This window comes from Alosa pseudoharengus, unplaced genomic scaffold (assembly GCF_046254945.1).
Source record: "Alosa pseudoharengus isolate Yale_2024_CS ecotype anadromous, Long Island Sound unplaced genomic scaffold, YU_APseudo_1.1 YU_APseudo_1.1_scf_11, whole genome shotgun sequence".
In the NCBI taxonomy this organism is placed as follows: domain Eukaryota; kingdom Metazoa; phylum Chordata; class Actinopteri; order Clupeiformes; family Clupeidae; genus Alosa; species Alosa pseudoharengus.
Window position 1 is genome coordinate 32,388,623 of NW_027468576.1, and position 23,913 is coordinate 32,412,535.

Genomic DNA, 23,913 nt, shown 5'->3' on the forward strand with positions numbered 1-23,913 from the left:
TCTTTCTGTTAAGTATCTGATACTTTGTCTTGTCGTTCAGAAATCTCTTCTTTTAAAGGCAAGGTGGCATGATCATTAGAAGAGAGAGACTATAGGCTCACGACTTCCACATAAGAAGGCTACAATAATGAGAAGACCGTTTCCTCAGAAAGACTTTGTTACACACCACCATAGCACATGTTTCTCACAAAACAAAAGACTCCTCCACTACCCAGTCTCTTCTGGTCTTGTCAAATAACTGTTGCGCTTGTCAGGGGCACACACTTGCTCTCATGTTCAAATATTTACTTTTGTTTAACTATTTAGGACAAAATCCCCAGACAAGTAATTTACTTCTAGTCTTTGGATACATGTATGTTTTCATATAGAAGATTGCTATTCTGTGAAGACTCCAACTGAATTTTTTTTTTTTTTTTTGCTTGAAGACTGCTAGAAGTCATAGCATATCTGGTCACATTTGTCATCAAGCAAGTCTTACTCTCAGGAGTCTAACTTATAGGCGTTTCATTCAAAGAGCAGAGCCTAATAAAAAGGGCTGCACTTCTCCCATAGGATGCTGTAGGCACATTCATCACACGCCTAGTGATGTTGAAATAGTGACTTCAAACCGCCGTGTTCCAACACTTTTTAGTTTTGGGTGCAAATGAAATGTCCAGAATGCTGAAAATTTGCCCCTTTCAGTTTGAAGTCTTCAAGAGGACTGTGAATGTGCTGGCGTATGCATGTGGGACACCCAGAGTGTGTGTGTGTGTGTGTGTGTGTGTGTGTGTGTGTGTGTGTGTGTGTGTGTGTGTGTGTGTGTGTGTGTGTGTGTGTGTGTCTTCAGAATAAGCCTTGTGCTAGGGCTGCAGTCTGCTGCCCTTTGAGGCTGTCCATATCTGTATAATCTGATGTGTGACCTGTTCCAGTAGACACACACACACACACACACACACTCACACACATACAGTGTGGTCTCGGGCAGAGCTCATTACCAGTGTTCTCTCAGGGTCTCAGTGGGGCTAAGAGAAAAAAAGATGGAAGTGAAGAAGGAGAGAAGAGGAGTGAAAAAAGCAGGCCCCTAAACAAGCCATAATCCTGCATTTGTTCTGTGGGACTGTGTTTGTGATACTCCATTGAATAGAATATTAAGCAGACCGCAGACAGAACCAGACTCTTTGCTTTGTCTCTTTCTTTATTCACCCCCCCCCCCACCCCCCACCCTCCCCTTTTTTATACTGTGTAAACCATTTGGCTTGCATCATTAATAATTTATCATGCAGGCTAATATTTTATTAGGCTATTCTTTTGCCGTCAAACATCCCATGGAGCTTCGGAGATGGGGAGTGAAGCCTGCTGCCCCCAACCCCCCCCCCCCCACACACACACACATACACACACCCATCTCTCCTATGGTGTGACTGAGGAAAAAAGTGTATGCAGCTTGTCACAGGACCCCTCTCTACTGTATCTCATTGGAACTGACCTCTCGGATACCTCAGAACGGACTCTTCCTCCATCTCCTCAGTCAACTGGACGCCATGATAAGAGATTGAAAAAAAAAACAACAACAACAACAACACAAAACTGTGTACATGTTTCTCTTTTCTCTCTAAATTGGTGTTTGGCTCTTCAAAGGTTTTTATCTTGAGTTTCTGCACAGCCCCCCTCCTCAGCCGGAGATACAGCGAGGCTTTAAACTGGATTATAAATCACCGTCCAATCGGCCTCTCCTCGAAACTGAGTTTGAAATAATTGGGCTGAGTTGGGCATGTTTTTCTCCTCTCGGCCATTACCTCAGTGCAGTGAGGGGGCTGGCTGGGCAGGGGTGGTGGAGAGGTGTGTGTGTGTGTGTGGGGGGGGGGGGGGGGTGTAGATAGGACAGCATGTTGGTGGAAGCAGGGTCAGGAGGGAGACAGTAGCCTGTTGACATCATCACAGTCTCCTAACCTGTGACCACTGACCTGCCTGTACTGTTTAATTCATCGTCCGTTTAATAAGCAGTTTAGACTGGGGAGAGGAGTGGGCAGAGGGCTTTAATTTCCATCCTACCTCGTTTCACTATCAGCAACAAGGGACGGATATGTTTTGTCTAATATTTTTAGGGTTTATATAGTGCCTTTTTTCTTCCCATCATTAATATTATTGGATGTGTCGCCTTATAAAAATATTCTCCAAAACTATAAAGGTGTAACTCACACATGAAATTGAACTATTATGTCATGCACCTGTGCTGTAAATTTGAATCTAAATTATTTTTGACTGCAGGGCGTAATTTGTAGATCTTTTTTGTTTAATTGCAGTGTTTAACTATCTATTTAAACACCACACCGCATGCCTTTCTCACATGAAGGCACAAGCTGATACAAATGGAAGAGGAAGCTTCTAGAATCTTTTTTGTCCTCCCTTTTCATCCTTTTTTTTTCTCCCCCTGAAGCCTGGCCGTTAAGCTTGGCCGCTTTCGCCGGTCAATTGTGACATTGCGTGTGTCAGTGAGCAAGGGTGATCGGTGTCGGGAGGGGCATGCACGTGTGTGTGTACGTGTGTGTGTGTGTGTGTGTGTGTGTGTGTGTGTGTGTGTGTGTGTGTGTCCATTGGGTGTTCCCTTGGTACTGCGGAGCGGGCGGTTTGCACATTTGCGTGGGGTGGGGGGGGGGGGGGGTGGCGGAGCATCGATGCGGTCCCAGCGGCCTCGGGGGCTGGCGTCGGGGCGCTGCCGTCTCTCTTGGCTAACTCATGTTTCATTCTCTGGCAATTTGCCCTAATGAAGTCCCATGGGACGCCACAGACCTCTGTTCTCTTTCCATATTTAATCATGTTATTTTAATCCGGGAAGAGGGGCCAGGAAAAACCAGGCCCTAGGGTAAAGCAGGTCATTACAATTGCCAGGTAGAGTGTGTATGTGTGTCTCTGTGTGTGGGTGTGGGTGGCCAGATAAGTTGTATGTTGCATGAAACACACCTTTATGATATCCAACATGTATGAACAATGTATGTATTATATTCGTTTGTTGTTGTAGGTTGTGTTTATTCAGATCAAATAAAACTCTGTGTTCCGTGCATGTAGACAGCTTTTCTGTGTGTTTTTTACAATTGGGTACTGTCAGGTAACATAAAGGGCTGTAACTCTGTTGTACCTGCACTGTACAAAGTCCCCATCCCAAAAAAAGTCCCCATCCCAAAAAAATCTTTTAACAAAATAAGTAGGAACACACATCTTTATGGTTATTAGGATGAATGTCAAACCCTCCTCCTGGGTTTAAGGTTTGTGTATGTGTTTGTGTGAGTGCGTGTGTTCACATACATGTTCAATTTTTAGCAGGTAGCATTTGAATCTGTTTTAGGAGAGAGTGAGCCTAGCCCTCCTCTCTCTCCTGGGTCCTTTCTCCATTAGTTATTTTTTCCAGAGTTGAGTTTGATCATGGTGCCCTTGTGTTCTCTCACCCCTCAGTTAACTGCATGTGTTCACGGTGCTGCCTCCATGCTGTTCCCAATGTACTGGCAACACATATACATCCCCGTGCTCCCACCTCATCTGCTGGACTACTGCTGGTAAGGCCCACCGCTTCCTTCTCTCCTCCATGCTTCCTTCTACTCCTCCCTGGACTTCTCTGTGTCTGTATTCTCTCTCTCTCTTTCTCTCTCTCTCTCTCTCTCTCTCTCTCTCTCTCTCTTTCTCTCTCTCTCTGTCTCTCTGTCTGTCTCTCTCTCTCTCTCTCTCTCTCTCTTTCTTTCTTTCTCTCTCTGTCTCTCTATCTCTGTCTGTCTCTCTCTCTCTCTCTGTCTCTCTCTCTCTCTCTCTGTCTGTCTCTCTCTCTCTCTCTCTCTCTCTGTCTCTCTCTGTCTCTCTATCTCTCTCTGTCTGTCTCTCTCTGTCTCTCTATGTCTTACTTTGTCCTTCTCCTCCTTTCATCCTTTACATTTTGTTTGTCTTCTTTATGTCTGTCTGTGTTGCTTTCTTTACCTTCTTTGTCTTCCTCTACTTCTGTCTTTATCCCCTGTTCCATACCCGCTCACTCAGTTTATGTCTACAGTCAGGCCTTCCTTGGCATGGCAGTTGCAATGCGTATGCAAATGTGTGTGTATGCAAGTATGTGTTCTTTCAATAGGATATTGTGTACCTATGTGCTACTGTAAAATATTCTACTAAAAAGCACAAATGTAATTTTTGCCAAACCGAGCGAAAGTTGTGTGAAGTAAAATTTAAAAATGTGTATGAAGTAACATCAAAGAAATATTCAGTGAAATACATCGTTACAGCAGCCTGGCATATTTTATGTCCTTTGTTTCTTTAAAAATGCCTGTATCAAATTAATGTTGATTGTGATACCTCTGCGAGTTTGGTGTAATGGACAATTTCAATACAAAGGCTTGCACCACATCTCCATTTTATTCCTCCATCGCCAGCAATATCTTGGACAGCCTCAATCTCTTATTCCACACACACCAGCCGCCTCCCCTGGAGGACTCAGTCTTTTTCTTCCCTGCAATGGCAAATGAATATTCCCAATCACCCCACTAAATATTTGATTGTCTCAGCTTGTTCTCACCAAATTCTACACTCCAGCCTTTGCATCCCCCGTGAATATATATATAAAAAAAAAAAAAACACAAAACCCCAGAAATCGGACTTATTTTTTCGAATGAAAGTTACTCTAAATTAGAAATAAAGATGAGAGAACAGTGCTTTTTCATTTAGCTCGGAGCAGCACTCATTGCCTGTGAGAAGGTGTTAGCGGGTTAGCACAGCCCAGCTGTAAGGCATGCAGAGACCACAAGCTTAGCATAGGGCTCGGGGCTGTGTTCGACAGCTGGGCCGATTAGCCAGCTACATGTTTCCACCACTCCAGGCTGAGGAAAAGTGAGCCCTGTCAGTAAATGGGCTGGAACACTCTTTGGGGTTTTCCATCCGGGCTGCCTCGAAACCTACAAAAGTAATGGAAGAGCTGAGGGAAAAATATACGCTTGGAACACCTGGTTACCTATTTTTGATTTGTTGTAATATTTATTATGCTGGATCATGTTGCGCAATGTGTTTGTGCTCGTGTCACAATCAACGCACATAGCACCAAAGATCATGTTCCAATTCCACAAATCATTCCATGAATGAGGTTTCATGGTGGAATATGAGGTGAAATTTTTGATGGTTTTTGAGGAACTGAGGTTAATTTATGTGTGTGTGTTCAATTTATGTGTGTGTGTTCAATTTATGTGTGTCAGTGTTCCCCCCCCCCCCCCCAAAATGTAAAAACCACACGCACAATGATGTATTCACTTCTCTAAGTACACCTCCACTGACAGCTTAATATGATGATGATGAATTCTGCCTGGGACTAATCTGATTGCGCTCATCCAAGTGGGTGTTGTGCCTTTTGAGGGAATTCATTCATTGAATTTTAGCCGCCCCGCCACCCCCCCAAGTTCAACACGAACACAATTACTTGTTGACAACAACGAGGTTAGACGGCCCATAATCATGTGTGTGTGTGTTTGTGGTTATGTCTACTGTTTTGTAGGTGCTTAACAGTGTGTGTGTTAGGAAGAGGGTGTGTGTGTGTGTGTGTGTGTGTGTGTGTGTGTGTGTGTGTGTGTGTGTGTGTGGGGAAATGAAAGGCACCACTGAGAGGGGTGGTCATGGGCCTGTGACCAGCAGCCTTGGCCAGATGCTGCCTTATGCGTGTGTGTGTGTGTGGACAGTGTATAGAGCTCAGCACCATTACCCAGCACTAACCTGATTTGAGCGACAGGCCGTCTCAGAAGGGGCGAATACCAAACGCTCCAATCTAATTACCCAGAAGCCATCACCACCATCGCAGAGCAGCCCCGCTAACGCTTACGCCTGTTCCCCTAAACAAGAGCCTCCGCTCACGGCCCCTTCTGCCAGGAAAACAAAGCGCCAACAGATCTGCTCGCCACTCAGTCCTCTCCTATTGACATGTCTAGACTTGGCAGAAAATGATGCGTGAATTTGTTAATATGCCCGGCTTTCTTTACTGTAATTTCTTATGTGCTCTTATGTTGTTGTGTAGATAAACCATCCAAGCCCTTCTGTAGGCCAACATGAAGAAAGCATGTATTGAAAACATGTACAGAAGACTGTAGAAGACGAGTTCTTGACACTCACTGACAGTTTTCAATAGTGATATTGTAAGGGCAAACACGGTGGAAAGTGATGGAATTCACTTGAAAAAGATGGATGTTAATTAGTTGGATTAGTTAGATGATGTGTTTTGCTAATGACCGGTTTGTCTCTCTCTCTTCTCTCTCTCTCTCTCCCCCCCCCCCCCCTCCCCTTCCCCCTCCCCTTCCCCCTCCCACTCCCCAGTGCGCCCATGCCATATTTGATTGGCGTTCATCTGAGTCTCCTGGAGGTGAGTAGTGCTGGGAGGACCCTGGCCACGCTGCTTTTTCACTGCCCCTCCGTCACTCGTCCTCGCTCCAACACACACTCACAGCTCAAAGACGTGTTTGTTGAAATGTTGTGTTGGCTGATGTTTTGTGGGGGTAGCATTAATACACGGACGAGAGAATGTGGAAATATTTTTTTTTTTATTTGTCTCTCATGCTAAAATAGACATGCCCCCAAAGGTCACTGCTCACTCGCAATCAGATCATTTTTTTCCATTTTATTCGCATAATATAAAATTATAATGAATGGTCTGTTTCTGTCACACATGCACCAAACCCAAAATCTTGGACCAAAACACAAAACAAGAAACTGTCAGGTTATTATATTTTATATTTGCCTGTTTTTTATTCTACTTAGGAAAACAAAAAGTGTGTGTGTGTGTTTTCATTAGTGAGCCATGGTGCAGGGTTTTGCCGTCGGTGTGGCAGTGGCGATGCGCACCTGCGTTTGATGTAGATATCAGTAGGAGGTGCCGGTGGAATTTATCACACTCCCGCATTAGTGACAGTCCTCTCCCACACACACACACGCACACACAGACACACTCACACTCACAAACACACACACACACACACACAAACACACACACATACTCACTCGCCATGCAGCAGGTAATTAGACTAAATCAATGTGCAAACCTCTGCAGAAAAAACTGTCAGATGTGACAGGCCAGAAATGAAGGAACAAACAGACGAGCAAACATGTGGCCATTCCTCCTCTCCACCTGCACTGGCAATGCTGTTTGAGGAGTTGGACGTCGGCAGAACAGCACTTAATTCCAGCACTTATGTTTCAGTGTAAAACAGATCATAACAGATCTTCAAAACACATCATAATGCTTTCACTTCAAGTGGATGAAAAGTTTGCTTTATTTTCATTTTTTCATTCATTTTATTTTAAGTAGCATTATTGCATATCATATTTTTTGTCATAATTTGTTTTTGCTCATTCACAAAGGAAATCAAATTTTCAATTTTTTTATTGAAATACTTAAAACTTAAAAGGTCTTAAAACTTAAAACTTAAAATGTTTGTATGTATGGTCACTTGACTTAAAACTGTATGGTCACTTGGCTAATAATTTTACTTTGTCAAAATTTCTCCATTCTTAGCAATGCAATGGGATACGGTATTGTGTATTGCAGAAGTTATAAAACTTTAGAGACAATGGTGAATATCGATAGAGGGAATATCAGGTTTTGTGTTTTTTTGGGTGTGTGTAGATTGCAAAGAGTTTGTCGTTTGTTATTTCTCTCACAGAGAGTAAAGAGCCGGTCACTGGAAGATGTGGTGATCCTAAACGTGGACACAAACACACTGGAGAGTCCTTCGGATGATCTGCGAAACCTACCCAGTGATGTGGTGAGTGTCCGGCACCCAGTCCACACATACAAACCCCTCACACACACACAAACACCCACACAGTACACTATGTGCACATGTATAATATACTGTACCCATACACGTCTGCAAGTATTATTTTTACACTCACACACACATACATACACACACACACACACACACACACACACACACACACACACACACACACACACACACACACACACATTCATTAAATCTCCTGTCAGGCACACACCATCTCTCTGCATACCACTCTAGCCTGTGACCTTGCCAATTTAATAAACACATCCACAGCGGCCATGTAGAAAAAGAAAGTGCCAGAGAGCGAAATGAACCGTGCACGGCTTCTCACCATCATTAGTCCGTGTCGCCGGTGGCTCCTCTGATTGTCACACGGGCCGAAACCCCCGTCTCCCGCTGTGACGATTGTTATTTATTTATTTCTGTATTTAGTTAGTTAGTTAGTTCTGTAACGCCACGTATTCTTGCCAGGCATCTTTCACCGCGTCGGAGAACGTTTTTTTCCTTCATCTCTCCCTTTTTTCCCTTCTGGCCTCCTTCTCGCTCCCACTCCTCCTTTTTATTTTAACGATTTTTTTAAACCTAGTGTGCGTGTGTGTGAAAGGGTGAGAGTGAGAGAGCGATAGGGAGAGAGAGAGAGAGTGAGATAGGGAGAGATGGAAGGTAGTACGGTCAAAGAAGGGGGCCAATTATCAATGGCGATGTCTTACGCCACCTGCCAGCGCCTCCTCTCTTTAATTATGGCGAGGGCGCCATGGCGGCCGGCTCAACAGGAAACAGAGCCGCCGCTGTCTCTGCCACCGCAGCACAGGGTCACCGGCCTGTCCATCAGCCACCCTCCCCTCCCTTCTTCCCTCCTTCTCCCTGGCTCTCGCTGTGGACAGATTGGTGTGGCTTTCCTGCTCTTTTCTCCCTGCCAGTGTTTATTTTGCATTATTCCGTCATTCGAGTTGGGAGATGTAGAGGCAATTGTTGTGTGTGTGTGTGTGTGTGTGTGAGATTTATATTTGTGTATTTGTGTAACTGTATGTGTATAGTCTGTGTGCGTGTGTCTGAAGGTGTAGATTTTATTACTCAATTCCTGGCATTATTTGACCACGTAGAGGAGCCAACAGACCTCTCTGTGATGCTTTCACCCATCTAGCCATTTTTACACTGACCAGCCCCCTACACACACACACACACACACACACACACACAAACAGATACATACAAGCGCACACACACACAGTGCCACTGCCTCTACCACATACCTTAATAAAAATGTAAGTGTGTGTCCCCTTAAAAATCGCTTGTTTGAAAATGACAAAAGCAGTTAGAGAGAACAGGCATCTCTGTGTGGAAAGTGATAAATGAAGTGGCGTCACAGCGCGTTTTCTTTGATCCCTCCTCACAGTCTCTCACCAACTAATGACAGAACATAGTCTGAATATCACATTGAATTAGCCATGGTGAAGCAAATATGTCAGCTGTGTGCTGTATTTGTTTCTTTATGTTTACTGTTCCGTTTTTTCCTCTAATGTGTGCGGCTCTGCACACCCTCTGCTCCGTGTGCTCTCTCGTTGATGGGATGGCGATTAGTCAGAGTTTGCAAATCAAGGGAATAAATTAATAAATTACCGTCTGTCATAGACCATGTAAAGGTGAATTTCTATTTATCGAATTACTTAAATTATGAAATGTTTTGATTTTTGACCAACTTAGAAGTTAGGCTTTTAATACTGGAAGTATTCATATATTAGTTAACTCTGTTTTTAGTTACATGCATAGTACATTAAATGTACAAAATACATTTAATTAATTTGACATGACACAATCATAAAATTACTACTTATTGTCATAGGAGTTTTCTTGTTATTTGACAACTGAAAATGTGTGTGCATACACTGACACACATACACACACACACACACAAACACATAAACCCACACACGCATACACACACAAATCCAATTCCTCCCGACGTCCATAAAGCCAAATATAATAAAACAGAGCCGCAAGCATTTCTGTTCCCTTTTTTCTCCTCTCTTTTGTGTTGTTCGGAAGAGAGTCTTCTATTGATTGAAGCCAAGCCTTCTGAGATTCCTCCAATTACGTGTTAGGGCAGCCGTACCCTGTGCATGTGGACTCCATTACAGGGATGGTCTGACCACTGGCCCGGCTTTCAGAGGGGTTAGGGGTCACACTTGTGCCGCATTACCCCAAACTTTTTTTCTGAGGTGGGATACAGGACCTTCGTCGAGTTCCTCCCCTATCCAGCGCTTAATGGCCATTTCTCCCAATTTCACACATAATATTTTAGATTTATTGGCTATTACAAATGCTACCACGCCGGTAGCGGTTCCACCCAATACACATGCACAGACACACACACACACACACACACACACACACAAAGTTTCCAGGATTTACAAATAGAGATAAGGATTGGGGTGCCGTCAAATTTAAGATATAGCAATGGGGTTTGTAGGAAATTGCTGGGTTCGGTAGACGGATAAGTTGCGTTTTCCAAGGTCAGGATCTATATTGTTACATACAAAAGGAAGTGTCTCTTCCTGTGATGGTGGTGGAAATGTCACTGGCATAAATCTCCAGGTTGAATAATTGTTTGTTAAGATTTGACATTTGTGGCTGAGAAAATTCACAATACATTTTGCAGGCGCTGGATTGAGCCATTATTTTTTTTTTTCTTTCGTCTGCTACACCGCAATAATAGGCTGAGTACTATGTATGGCCACAAGTAGCCCAGTAATGCCACTAATTAAAGTGGCATAAAGCATCTCTATCCTGAGCCGTAGAAGTAACGTTCCCTGTGCTGCAAGTGTAATTTCCACTGCGCTCGAGAGATTCTCGACTCGTCGTACATCGGATCAAATGCCTCTCGCACATCGTGGCATCGCCGTTCAGTTTTGACGCAGCCTTTTCCTCATAGCCTGTCAGCAAATGTCCTGCACAGGGCAGCCTCTGCTTCTTATTGCTGTCGGTCGACACCTGGACAGGGCTTGTGCAGAGGAGCTGCTGCAAAGCTGATGATATGTGTGTGTATGGATACAAGTGTTATCATTTGACTGATGCATTATCAAGCTTTTATTTTCAAATTCAGGGGTAAAGTTTTCTTTCCATTAATTAAGTTTTCTTTCTCTACCCCCCCCCCCCCCCCTTATTTTTAATTAATCATGAGGCGTCAGGAAGCTCAGATACAGTAATTACATTTGCAGTTTTCAAGGTTTCAGAGAAAGAAAGCCAAATGTGCGAAGTGTTTGTTTGTTTTTACACTTGATGAAGGTAGTTGTTATCATTATTATTTCTCCTTTTTTCTCTGCTCCCCGACTCTGAAATCTTGTGGAACTCTCCCACGTTTTCCCTGATTTTCAATCTTAATTGGTGTTCGCTGGGTAAAAAGAAATACGATACTTTTTTCCTTGTTGTCATTAAAACCCGCTAAAAATAGGAGCTTGGGAATCCATTACAGACGGTAACAAACAATTTAAGTCTGAATTAGATTTCCGTTTCATCCTGTTTACACTCGGCCTTACAAGCACAAGGTTGTTATGCTGTGTGTATGCGTGTGTCTGTGTGTTTTTCTTCCTTTTCATGAAATATTCCTTTTGTCGTTTATTATCACTAGTTAAAAAGCGAAAAGGAAGAGATAAAGGTGTGTTGTTTGTATTTGCAGTTCCGATCTCTGTTCTTTTCTTGTCTTTAGCTGCTACGGCACCTTTTTTCTTTCTCTCCCTCTCGCTGTACCCCCCCCCCCCCCCCTTATTTCCTCTTTCGTCTGTTGCCTCGCAGACACAGCGTATATGCTTGCACCCATCCCACGTTTGATCTTGTGTGTGTGTGTGTGTGTTTTTTGTTTTTTGTTTTTGTTTCTTTATTCACTCTTCTCAATCAGCGCAGGCTGGGTTTAAAGTATGCACACCCACTTCTTGTGTATTAGGCCACCAAAGGCAAGGGAATAAATGAAATTAGAGAAACTCTACAATTTGGTTCTGTCCTCTGAGATCACTGCAGTGCAAGGAATGAAAAAAGTGTTGTGCTTCTAATTGGAAGTTCAGCATGACTTCTGACACTCTCTATCACACACACACACACACACACACACACACACACACACACACACACACACACACACACACACACACACACACACACACACACACACAAAGGGAAAAAAGAGAGACTGTGAGGCAGCACCATTGGAACATGACAGACGTTACTTTCCAAGAGCATAAAGGAAGTTATTGATTACACACAGGCCCATCCTGAACATACATGCACAGTCTGGTGTGTGTATAGATATAATAGGAATAATACACACATAAATATATATGTGTATAACTATGTACACACTCCGTTTTAGCAGACATACCGAAACGATCTGGTCCTGTGCTAGTCAGGTGTTCAAAAGTGTGCTGATATGATGTGACTTTGCATGAGGTCAGTATATTTATATATTTATTTTTCACTTAGTGATCAAATGGGTTATAATTGTTGCAATTAAGTTGTACTGAAAAACAATTTCTCTACCGTTTTTATGTACCGTTTTTATGTACCGTTCTATGTTCATTGCTGTGGCGAATGGCAAATAACTTGCCACACAAATGCAGTATTCATTACAGTGATTAGTGTGAATGAATGCCAAAAATTGTAAATAGTTTAGAATTATTTGTAATTGATAGATAATTTACATATGAAGTTATTTACAATTTTAAATGCCAGGGTTACTATGCAGACAATGGCTTCATTGATGTTTCTTTCTAAACACTGTCATATTTAGATGCAGATTTTTAGAATTGCTTTTCAGCACTGTTTGCTTGGGATTGACCTATTTAACTCATTGTCCTGAAAACACACTCAGACACACACACACACACACACACACACACACACACACACACACACACAATCTTTGCAAAATAAATTTAAGTGGTCACACTATACATTACATGCAGAGCTTGGTTTAGAATCACAACAGTCAGGGGAGTATTGTTTTAACCACAGAAGCAGTTAATGAAAATAGAATATATTACATTAGCATGCATTATGTCAATATGTCTTAAGAAAACTTAAACTTCGTAATGACTTTAATTGCTGAAATAAATTTTCGATTAGAATCCTTTCACTTATTTATCCTTTAAGTTCAGCGCTTGTGTGTCTGTGCAAGTGTTATCTTTTTTTGGTCTGGGTCTCTTTGTATGAGCACACAATGTATGCGCACAATTTGGAGTGCAACACATCAAAAGAGAGCAGAAGATTTTCATAACTATTTCTTTTTTTTCTTTGTAGTGCTTTTAATTGCATCCCCACGGCTTTCTTTCCCTGGACAGAATCCTTAAACAAAACATTTTTTTTCTTCTTAAAGCCCATCTCAGACTTTCTCGGTGAGGGTCATATTTAGGCAGAACTCTTTGAGCTCTAATGCCCCCCCCCCATCATTTGTTTGTTTGGTAGTGGGGAGGAGTTGATATTTAATTATTCGTGTTGTCTCTCTCCCTCTCTTGCTCTCTGTCACAGCATAACTTTTTTTTAGTGCCATTTGACATTCTTAAAGGTTATTTTTTAACTATTTTTAAAACCAAGGGAGAATTGTTTCAGTGCTGCTTTACAGAGGCTGTTTTTAGTTTTTGCAATCGCTAATTGAATCCCAGTGAGCCCACAGCTCATGTCCATCACTTTTGAACCCAAACAAACAAAAGTTTTTGTGTGGCAATAATATGATGATGCTGATAACAGAGTCTTGTTTTACTGTGTTAGTGAAGAATTGGGTAATTGAGCGCCTGTATGGTTATTGCCCTATACACAGGATATGAGGTCAAGTCGTATCAAGTCAATGGACATACCTGCTAAGCACGCTTTATGAGCTGATGTCTTTGTCTGCTATGAGGTTAAAACCTTTTGGTCTTCAGTCATCTTAATGGAGTCCTTCTCTGAGAGGCCACCTCCAACACTGGGTTCCATCGATGGTAGTAACTGTGTTAGTAATCTGACCACTGTGTGTAATTTTAGATGACTTAATCAGCAGATTAACCTGTTGGCCATCAACAGGTTGTACATTAGAACACCATGTTGGCAACACACTCAGCCACACACACAGAAACGAACAGAAACGTCTTGTTGTCCAATCATACCGCACTCTCATGTATCTATAAACTGTCCTTTTTTAAAAAACACACACACACACACACTCACACACACTTACAGTGATCATTGGGTGCTGGGACGAGGCGGACAGCTCCTGGCACATCCAGGCGTCTCTCCTTTCCCCCAGCGAGACCGCGGCGCACCTGCTAATTATCATCCCCAGCTGCCCAGTTAAATGGAGATCTGTTTCTGCACACGACCCCTCACCCCTGCTCTTTACTTTGACGCACTTCAAACCCCATCGGGGGTGGGGTGGGCAGAGTTTCTGGGGGTGAGGGGGGTTGATTCTAATGAGGCTCCGTGTAGCAGCCCTCCGCGGGCCGACAGAGTCGCGCGACGCACTTTAATCCATGGCCATCCTCCCTTGATGTAAATTGAAAAGATCACAGCTATGGGGAAAAGACCTATACTGGAAAAGGCCCCCTTTTCTCTCTCTCTCTCTCTCTCTCTCTCTCTCTCTCTCTCTCTCTCTCTCTGCATAGATTATGAATACCATAACTCAACTGCCCCCCCTTCACCACCACCACAACCACCTTTCCTCCTATCCATCTCCCTCCACCCCCCCCCCCCCCCCCCCCATATCCTCTGCCTCACTGTTACAATGCTAAAGTTATAATTGGACCCAATGGGGGGGACAGCGTCTTTGATCAGATCAGAGGCCCGGTGACTTTACACTAAAAAATGTCACTGCCAAATAGGTTTGTCACCTGTAGAGCCGAGCGGCGATCCTCTGATGCCATGGCAGCTCTCTCCTCGTTAGCGTTTCTCAGTATAATAGTTAATTAGCCTGACAGATCAATTACTGCTACTGGTTGCCTGATGAGGTGCATGCGCTACTATCAAAAAACCAATTATTAATTTGAAGGTTTATTGCCATTGCTTTGCCCCCTTGTAAGCTGATAGCAGCTTGCTTTGTATCTGTGTTTTCAGCATTATCTTTTCTGTCTGTATGTGTGTGTGTGCTATATATCTGCCATTTTATTTGTGCGTTTTTTTTGTTACTTCTTACTTTTTAAAATAGATTTTAAATTTAAAATGATTTGTCTGTTTTTTGCTTTCTTTTGCAGCTGTGTTGCCAGATTTCCGTGGCATTTGGAAACAGCGACCGATCCTTTGAGTCTCATTAGACGATCTCTCTTTTTTTTTTCTCCCAACCACACCTTTTAGATGTTGATGAGCTGAGTAAACAGCGAAACCTCTGTTTTACATCCATCTTTATTTGTCTTCTGGGCCTGGTCCCCTCTCTCTGTTCTTTTTTTTCTCCCGGTTTGCTCCCGCGCTCTCTCTCTCTCTTCCTCCTGTTCCTCACCCCCTCCCCATCCCACCCCCATTTCTAGACTGACAGTTCATTTCCCTTTGATTTAAAACGGGGGGAAAAAGACAGTTAAATGAATTGTTGTGGAAAATCAGTTAACACACATCAGCATGAAATATTAATACGCCACTGACTTTACATAAACATAAAAGCGCCTGTCGCCACATGGATATGCAGATGACACTTGTTCATTTAGCTCAGCTAAACTTTTTTTATGGTTTGTTTGATTCCTATGAACATTTGTGATGGCAGCTTTGGGACATTGTGCAAAACTGGGAAAATGCCCAAAGGAGTCACAAGGGACGAAAATAAATCTGAGTGTGTGATTGAGAGAGAGAGATCTGACCATATCCTGCCACACATTGAGCTCAGGACTTCCCTCAAGCGGGTCTGATGTTCCTATCGTTTCAGTTGCTTGCTTGACACTTCTTGATTCTATCTTGTCTGTTCTTAGGTAACTATTTGGTTACACTTATCTAGACAGTATTGACATAAGAGTGACATGACACTGTCATGAAAGTGTCATAAACAAGTCATAAACGCTTCTGTTATTAAGTGACATTCGGTTTTTGTCATAACAATAGTTAAATATATAGATATATAGACTTTACTTTACTTTATTTCCGCATTGTTGCACTGTTGACTTACTCATTTGCACTATCACCATGACCACTATCAGCATTGCACTACCACCATGACACTCATTCACACAGAGCACCTTAGAGCACCTTACCATACCTTACTATGCACAGAGAATCACAGGCTCAGTCCCTGCCTCAGTCATTGCAAGCGCCTCTGATTTATTAATCACCACTATGTGGATACTGTTTTTAGAATTGATTTAGATTAAGTGTTAGTATAATTTGTATTTTAGTATATTTAGCATATTCTTTATCTTCTACTGTCCTTACTGCTTAGTTGTGTTTTTATATTATATACTTTAATTACTCTTTCTGCTGTTAAAGAATGTGTTTGTGTTGTATGTATGCTGCTGAGACCTTGAATTTCCCCTGGGGATCAATAAAGTATCTATCTATCTATCTATCTAACAAGTTAGGGTTAGTATTAGGGTTAGAGGTTAGGGTTAGGGTTCATGTGTCATGACAGTTCACGGATTGAGATAAATGCAGAGACAAAATTTCCCTCACAGGATCAAAAGAGTATATATACTTATATAAAAAGATAGAGAATTCTACCAGGAATGTTAATGAAGACAAGGAGTGAATGGTGACTAAATTATATATTTTTGATATAGAAGTCACACCTGACTACACCTGACTATAAGTCGCAGGATCAGCCAAACTATGAAAAAAAGTGCAACTTATAGTCCGGAAAATACGGTACTTCTGATAATAAGCTATTGACAATATTTATATATATATATATATTTTTTTTTTTTTTTTAAATGTCGGAGGTGGTGAATCTGTGCTCACTCAGACTGGTCCTTTGCATTACCCCAACCTAAGTTTGGGCATCCACATTGTGGGAGATCCAACTGTGTGAAAGGATGTGATTGGGTCATCCTTTTCCACTAACTCTTTCGTAAATGATGGTGTGTCGAGATTGGAGTCCGTGTGTGTGTGTGTGTGTGTGTGTGTGTGTGTGTGTGTGTGTGTGTGTGTGTGTCCTGTGTGGTGGTGAGCATTTCCCCAGTTGACCCTTGAAAGTTAAAGTTGACTTGTGTTTAGCATACACTTATCCAAAGCGACAGGTTGATATAATGGTGCCTAAACTGCTTAAAACAAAGCGAAAAATGTCAACCTCCATCCTCCATCTCAGCGTGATCCATCCTGTTGAAGGCAGAATCGGAGACAGCACACTGAGAACTCATTTTGATCAGATTGCAGTATATCAGGACCTAAAGAGTTCCTTTTATTAAGGAAAAGACCGGGTGTGAGCAAGACCGAGACGAGGAATAGGAGAAGGAGAACGAGTCTGCCTCTGAATAGTCTTGTTCCCTTCTTTTTCAATCCCCCTCCCAGCCCCCATCTCACCTCTCTCTCCCCTGCCATGGCCACAATTAACTGAGCAGCAGGTGCTCTGGGCAGCATAACAGAATCAGTAAGGGAGGGAGAGGGAGGGCCGGACGGCGCCTCTTTATTCTCTCCTTTTCTCCCCTTTTTTCCCCTCCCTTACCTTTTCTAGGGTGACCTGTAAATGTAACACTTCACACACCGAATAGGTCCTTCACTCCCTCCACCAATTTCAGAGGTGTTAACTTTTTTCTCCCCTCTTTTTCTCTCTCCCTCCCTCTCTCCCTCCCTCCCTCCCTCTCTCTCTCTCCCCCTCCCTTTCTGTCCCAGGTCTCCAGTCTGAAGGGGAAGCTGAAGAAGCAGTCGACGGCGACGGGGAGTGGGGTCGCCCGGGCCTTTCTGCGCTCTCAGGCGGCCCTGTTTGGCTCCTACCGGGACGCCCTGAGATACAAACCCGTAAGCCCATCCTCACACATTTGCATTGCAGCCCCGTCACTCAACAATCTTTATTTTCTTTCTGCGCCAAAACTACTAACAGTAGTAAACATGACATTACACTAAGGCATAATGGCATTTTTTTACTCGTGGCTGGTGCTCTTTGAGGAACGTCTCAGGGAGATTTACACTTGACCTTGTGTTAAGAGGCTGGGGACGAAACAAAGGTTGAATTGTGTGGAATTGAGTTGTTCAGGTCTCCAGTCCTGCTCTTTAGCTGGTGAGTGACGGGAGAACACATCCACGCCTTCACCTCCGCCCCACCTACACCATCCCTCTGCTCTTCACATCATCACTTCTCTCTTCCCATATCGCCTGTTCAGGGCCATATCGGCTTACATTACAACGAAGCAGCTGTCGTAAACGAAGGATTTTTGGGGAAAGGAAAAATAAGACGGATGAAAGACGCCCTCAGTAGAGTTACCTGTTGGGTCGGACGGGGCGTTCAGCTAAAGAGCAGTAAGCAGCTGATAAAAGCGGCCGAGTGGGGGCCTGACTATCCCCCGTCCAGTCGAAGAAGAGAGCAAGAAGAGTCTCCCTCTCGAAAGAGAAAACGAGACGGGCGGAGAGCAGAGGTGGGCCTGTCTGAAGCCGCTGAAATGTCAGACGCCGGACAGGCGCTTTGAAGAAGGGCCTTTCAGGCGAGCCAGCCAGCCTTTCTTCTCTCCCCCAAGTGTGTTTATTCTTACACTCGGCCTTTCCTTGCACGCTCCGTTTTCCTGCAATTCGGCTGGGCTGCCCCACAGAAAAACAAAGAGAGTTGCCACACGTTTGTCAAATATGGCCACGTTTGTTCCAGGAGTTAAGGGTAATTGCTTGGGTAGGCCAACAGAGAGAGGATGCATAATTGATGTTTTGTTTTATTCTTTCTTTCTTTGTGTGTGTGTGTGTGTGTGTGTGTGTGTGTGTGTGTGTGTTTGGGGGGTGGTCTATATACACAAACATTCTCTCTTGTCTCAGAGTGTGCAGAGTTTGGGCATGCTCTGACCTTATCAGGTTCAGACTCTAACAGCGCAACGTTTGCTGTCTCGCTAAAACCATTTTGAAAGCCCAAGAGGAGTGTGGCATGTAAGGGAAAGCTAACTACATAGTTTTTTTTTTTATCTCATCAGTTGCCAGCTCAAGCAGCCATTTTTTTTATTAGAGGCTGGAAAAAACAGGCTAACTTTTTGACTCCAACTGATTATGCACACACACACAAACACACACACACACACACACACACTCACACACACAAAACAAAAAGAGGCAAGTTAAACAACAAACGTGTTTAGATATTCTATGCTATGAAAGAATCCTGTTTTCTTGTAGAGTTAAATAAAGTGCTTCTATGCTGGCATATTGGTCAGTTCACTGATAAGCCTTTATCTTTAAAGTCAGGCCATATCTGACAGGGCTTCTGCCATTGAAATCAGTTGCATGAGTATAGTTCTGTATATGTATATATGTGTCTATCGCTGACTTCGCCATGTCAATAACGTAAACACAGCTCAGCTGGAAGCCTCACTTTATGTATTCGATATGCTCATTTCCTTGTACATGCAATGTGCACACACTCATACATACACACACACACACACACACACACATACACACACACACAACATGGAGAGCTGTGATGTCCATAGGCCTTGGTGAGCTGTAAATGATAAAACACCAGTGCATAATGAACTTGAAAAAGGTGAAAATCAAAGCCCCCCCCCCCCCCACACACACACACACACACACACACACAGACAATTTCCATCCTTTGCTCGTCTGCACCAGTATGAAAGCCATAGCATTGTGATTTTACTTCAGGCAAGAGGCTATTATTAGAGTTAATATTGTGTTTCCTTTTGCGATTAGATCATTTTGTCATCAAGGTAGGGTCATGAAAGAGACTCAACTCCACTTTGTGTGGAGGTGGCTTCTAATTAGAATGGGAATGAGCTAAATGTATATTAAATCAGGAGTTGCCACATTGCCATAGGTGCTTTACTGACTTGTTATCCATATGGCTAATTATTGTTGTACTGTTTGATGCAGGTAGTGGTTGTGAGTATGGTTGGCAATGACCTGCTATGTCTGGAATGTAACAGAAGATGATTGTTCTGGCATGTTTGACAGAGAGCAGAAGGAACATAGCCTACTTATGTGAAGAATGTTAATTCATATAAGATGTAGTATACCGTGTGACTGCTTTTTCATGCCATTGAGTCACCTCATTTGCATCTGAGCTAATTGGAATGATGATGTAATGGTTAGCAATGCTTGCTGACAAACAGATGTTGCCAACCAGACACTGAGTACTAGATGACTAGATTACCATTGTCAAATTGAGGTATTGACATTGAATGCAAAGCTGAGTAAATTATGCAGATTATTGTTCTATGTCTGCCTATTATAAAGTCTGCTATATGTTGTATAGGTATAATCGACAAGTATCAATTGATCATCTTTTCTATCTCTCTCATTTTCTTGTCCTGTTGTTGATGTGCAGGGTGAGCCAATCACATTCTGCGAGGAGAGTTTTGTGAACCACCGTTCCAGCACCATGCGAACATTCCTGGAGACTGCTGTCAATGCTCAGCTCTTCAAACAGGTACACATCACACATCACACATCACACACACACAGCGACAAGTCTTTGTTCTGTGCACGAGTCTGCCTAAAGCACAACTCTCTCCTGCTATTAAGAGAGAGAGAGGTATTCTGACAGTGAAGCAGCTGCTGAGAGAGGCTCTGCAATACAATATGGAGGGGACAGTCCACACAGCTACAGGCAATTTGTTTTGAGTTGTTTGTGCCTCTACTGTTAGAATATGCACTTCCCAGAGTGTGGCAACAACATATTAGTCAATAATGACATCAACAACAGGAAGGACATGAGTAAATATTTATGTACAGTCGCGTGATACCGCGTGATCCCGCGCACAGACCGCGAGGGAAGCTGGCCAAGTCGAAGCACTGCCCACTGTAAAAGTCGAAGCTATTGGCCGCAGCCGTGGCGTGACTGGCTGAGGCACCTGCACCGTACGCCGGCGACCCGGGTTTGATTCCCGCCCCGTGGTCCTTTCCAGATCCTACCCCGACTCTCTCTCCCACTCACTTCCTGTCATTCTCCACTGTCCTGTCATTAAAGCCATAAAAAGGCCAAAAAATATACTTTAATTTTTTTTTTTTTTAAAGTTGAAGCTATTAAATCAAATCTCTTAAATGGATATCCATGGAGGGAATATGAAGAGAAGAACCTGCCTGGCAGAGTGTGATGGAGAGGGAGAGTGAGTGGTGAGGGAGAGTGTGAGAGAGAGGGAGAGTGTGAGGGTAGTGTACTCTAAAGGTGATCTACATTCCTCCTCAGCTGCAGTCTGTCCTCTCCCCTGTCCATTAAGTCATATATCCAGTCTTCCAGTTGTGCCAAACCACCTCTTTTAGTCCTCTCCTGGCATGTATACAGACCCCTCCCCTAATTCCTATTTCAAAGACACACACACACACACACACACACACACACACACACACACACACCCCTTCAGTAGCTGTGAGATGTGTTTATCTCACCCTGCCAGTGCAGTGCTGAAGGCCGCAGCCTTGCGCTGCACTGACCATGAACCCTGTCTTGTGTGTGTGTGTGTGTGTGTGTGTGTGTGTGTGTGTGTGTGTGTGTGTGTGTGTGTGTGTGTGTGTGTGTGTGTGTGTGTGTGTGTGTGTGTGTGTGTGTTGGGGAGAACTCGCCAAGAAAATGCCAAGGAAAAAAGAAAAAAAAAATGCTTTGTCAACAACCACCTGCTTTCAATCATCTTATCTATTCCAAATACTCTTGGAGAGACCCATTTGTACACACACTTCCACTTTCACACCTATACACGCACACCAGTGTGAATAAATCAACCAAAAAATCTAACACTGATTTTGTCCAAACAGTACATTATTATTATTATTATTATTATTATTATTATTATTATTATTATTCAGTCTCTTCTAACTAGGGTTGTGCACAATTCGAATTGCAATTCTGCTTCCTGTTTGCTACCTCAATTGAAATGCAAGTGAAATTCAAGAATTGAATTGGAATTTAAGAGCCTCTATTCAATTCTGGAATTTTGCACAAGCCTGCTTCTAACTAATGTAAGACTTGGAGTGTTCATCTAATTATTATTATTATTATTATTATTATTATTATTATTATTATTGTAATTATTCAGTCTCTTCTAACTAATGTAGGACTTGGAGTGTTTATCTCCCTCCATGACAAAAGTGTTCTTTTTACTTTTGAGAACCCTGGGCTCTCAAATGGGACTCACCTGTGGAGTATACTACGAATCTCGATTAGTGGGTTAGCGAGGTATGTTGCGCTCAAAGCCAGGGTATGCTGTGACACGAAAGTGGATTTGTTTTAGTGTCGCTGTATCACCATGGTATCTTATGCTGTCAACCAAACCTGGTCGGGAGGAGGTTATGTGCTAAGTTATAGCTCAAATCGTGTAATCTACCGCCCACTGACCAATCAATTGTCTTAAAAACGAAAAATCTCACGTGTAGGATTCTGTCATATATCTTACAGGTGGAGCTCCGCCTCTACTAACATTTTGGATCTCGAATGCGCTTTAATAGTGCTGTGCGTGCAAATATCCCACTATGGACGTGCATACCATACAACAACTGATGACAATTGATTTATTTGATGTTATAGGTTAGACACAAAAAATGACCGCAGTGTAGATTAAGCTATCGCTCATGAATGCGGAAGTAATTGTTTTTGAATAGAGGCGGTCTTGTGCGTCTCCACGTTACACGATTGGCCAAAGTCATCCCAACACCGAGAACACGCACAGATCTGAGCTGAAAGCCTAGTTTGACAAATATATCACATAACTGTAACCATAATCGTAGTATCACTTAACGTATACCCCTGAGTCAAGGCTTTGTCAAGCCTCGATATGTCTACATAGCCTAGATATGTCTAACGTGCTTCGTAGTATACCCCACTGGTAAAATAAAGATAAATACATAAATAGATAAATAAAAATTGTGTAATTGCTTTTTCATGTAGAGTTTTCAATATGTTATGTTTTACATTCATAAAAGCCATTAGCAATCATCTTGATGCTTAATCATGTTTTATTTGTGATAGTAGACTTCTCAGAGATAACAAAATAATCTTCATTAAAATCCCTGAAGTTCAGTCAGCATAACTAAAATTACTAGATGAACACAGAAAGGAGTATCAGGTATTGTGTGCCTGTGTTTGCCTGCGTGCGTCCGTGCGTGCGCGAGCGTGTGTGTGTGTGTGTGTGTGTGTGTAGACTGTGTACATGTCTGATTCTTGGTTACCAGTGCTATCATATATCCATTTAATGAGCAAAAGCGTGTGTGCTTAGTAGTGCTGGTCCAAAGATCTTTGTGTGTGTGTGTGTGTGTGTGTGTGTGTGTAATCTGATAGCGGATAGCTGAGTGGGGATGATAAGGGTGTTTTGGAGATGGTGCTAATGCGCCCTGATGAGGCTGTCTAATTGGGGCTGGTCCAGCCGCCGCTTGACCCGCCACGCTCCTCCTTCATTATGAGAGCGATAATGATGCGTCCCCCCCTATCCCCCCCCCCCCGCCCCCGCCCGAGCCCCAGGCCCCAGTGGCCAGCAGCAAAGCCTCCCATACCCCAGAGATGCGCAAGGTTACACTTACAACAACACAGTCCAGACACGATCACACACAGCTACAAATAACCCCTCACAGTACACACTTCACACACGGCACAGCATGCGCATGCGCTCACTGTGCATACAGGTACACTACGTTGTTATCACAAACATGGACACACACTCAGAGATGTCTATTTTACAACACAGTCGTATTAGTACAGGTGTCACTCGGTCAGGAGTGTCTTTCATTACAGGCGTTTTGTGTTGATAAGTCTCTGATAATGAGACACATTAAAGTATTTTTATGGGGGCACTCATCATTACTATTATTAGATTTCACATGCTAGGTCGCTTCTGACACATGGCCCTCTTGTTAGTGGGCCGTCGTGAGGGGATTTGTGAGGAATGCGTGCAGCGTGGCCAGGTTTATCGCCCAACGCCTTGCAAGTCATAATTGGCATATTTATTACAGGAAAATTACAAGGAGAAGGATTAGGCCTTTAAAGGCTAGGTTCTCAGCGAGGAGGGAGGAAATGAAATTTTGGGGGCGAAGACGTCGCACTGCACCGCGCCGCACCGCACTCCGGTCCACTCCG

The 23,913-nt window shown here is 43.1% G+C and overlaps 1 protein-coding gene across 1 annotated transcript in view; it reads left to right on the forward strand.

The window, feature by feature from the left end:
* dennd1b (DENN/MADD domain containing 1B) overlaps positions 1 to 23,913 on the forward strand; it is a 97,511-nt gene that overhangs the window by 53,220 nt on the left and 20,378 nt on the right. The window contains exons 11-15 of the mRNA XM_076278907.1: positions 3,430 to 3,530; positions 6,304 to 6,349; positions 7,647 to 7,748; positions 17,532 to 17,657; positions 20,179 to 20,280. Of these exons, the coding sequence (XP_076135022.1) occupies positions 3,430 to 3,530; positions 6,304 to 6,349; positions 7,647 to 7,748; positions 17,532 to 17,657; positions 20,179 to 20,280 (477 nt within the window). The remainder of the gene's footprint in view (positions 1 to 3,429; positions 3,531 to 6,303; positions 6,350 to 7,646; positions 7,749 to 17,531; positions 17,658 to 20,178; positions 20,281 to 23,913) is intronic.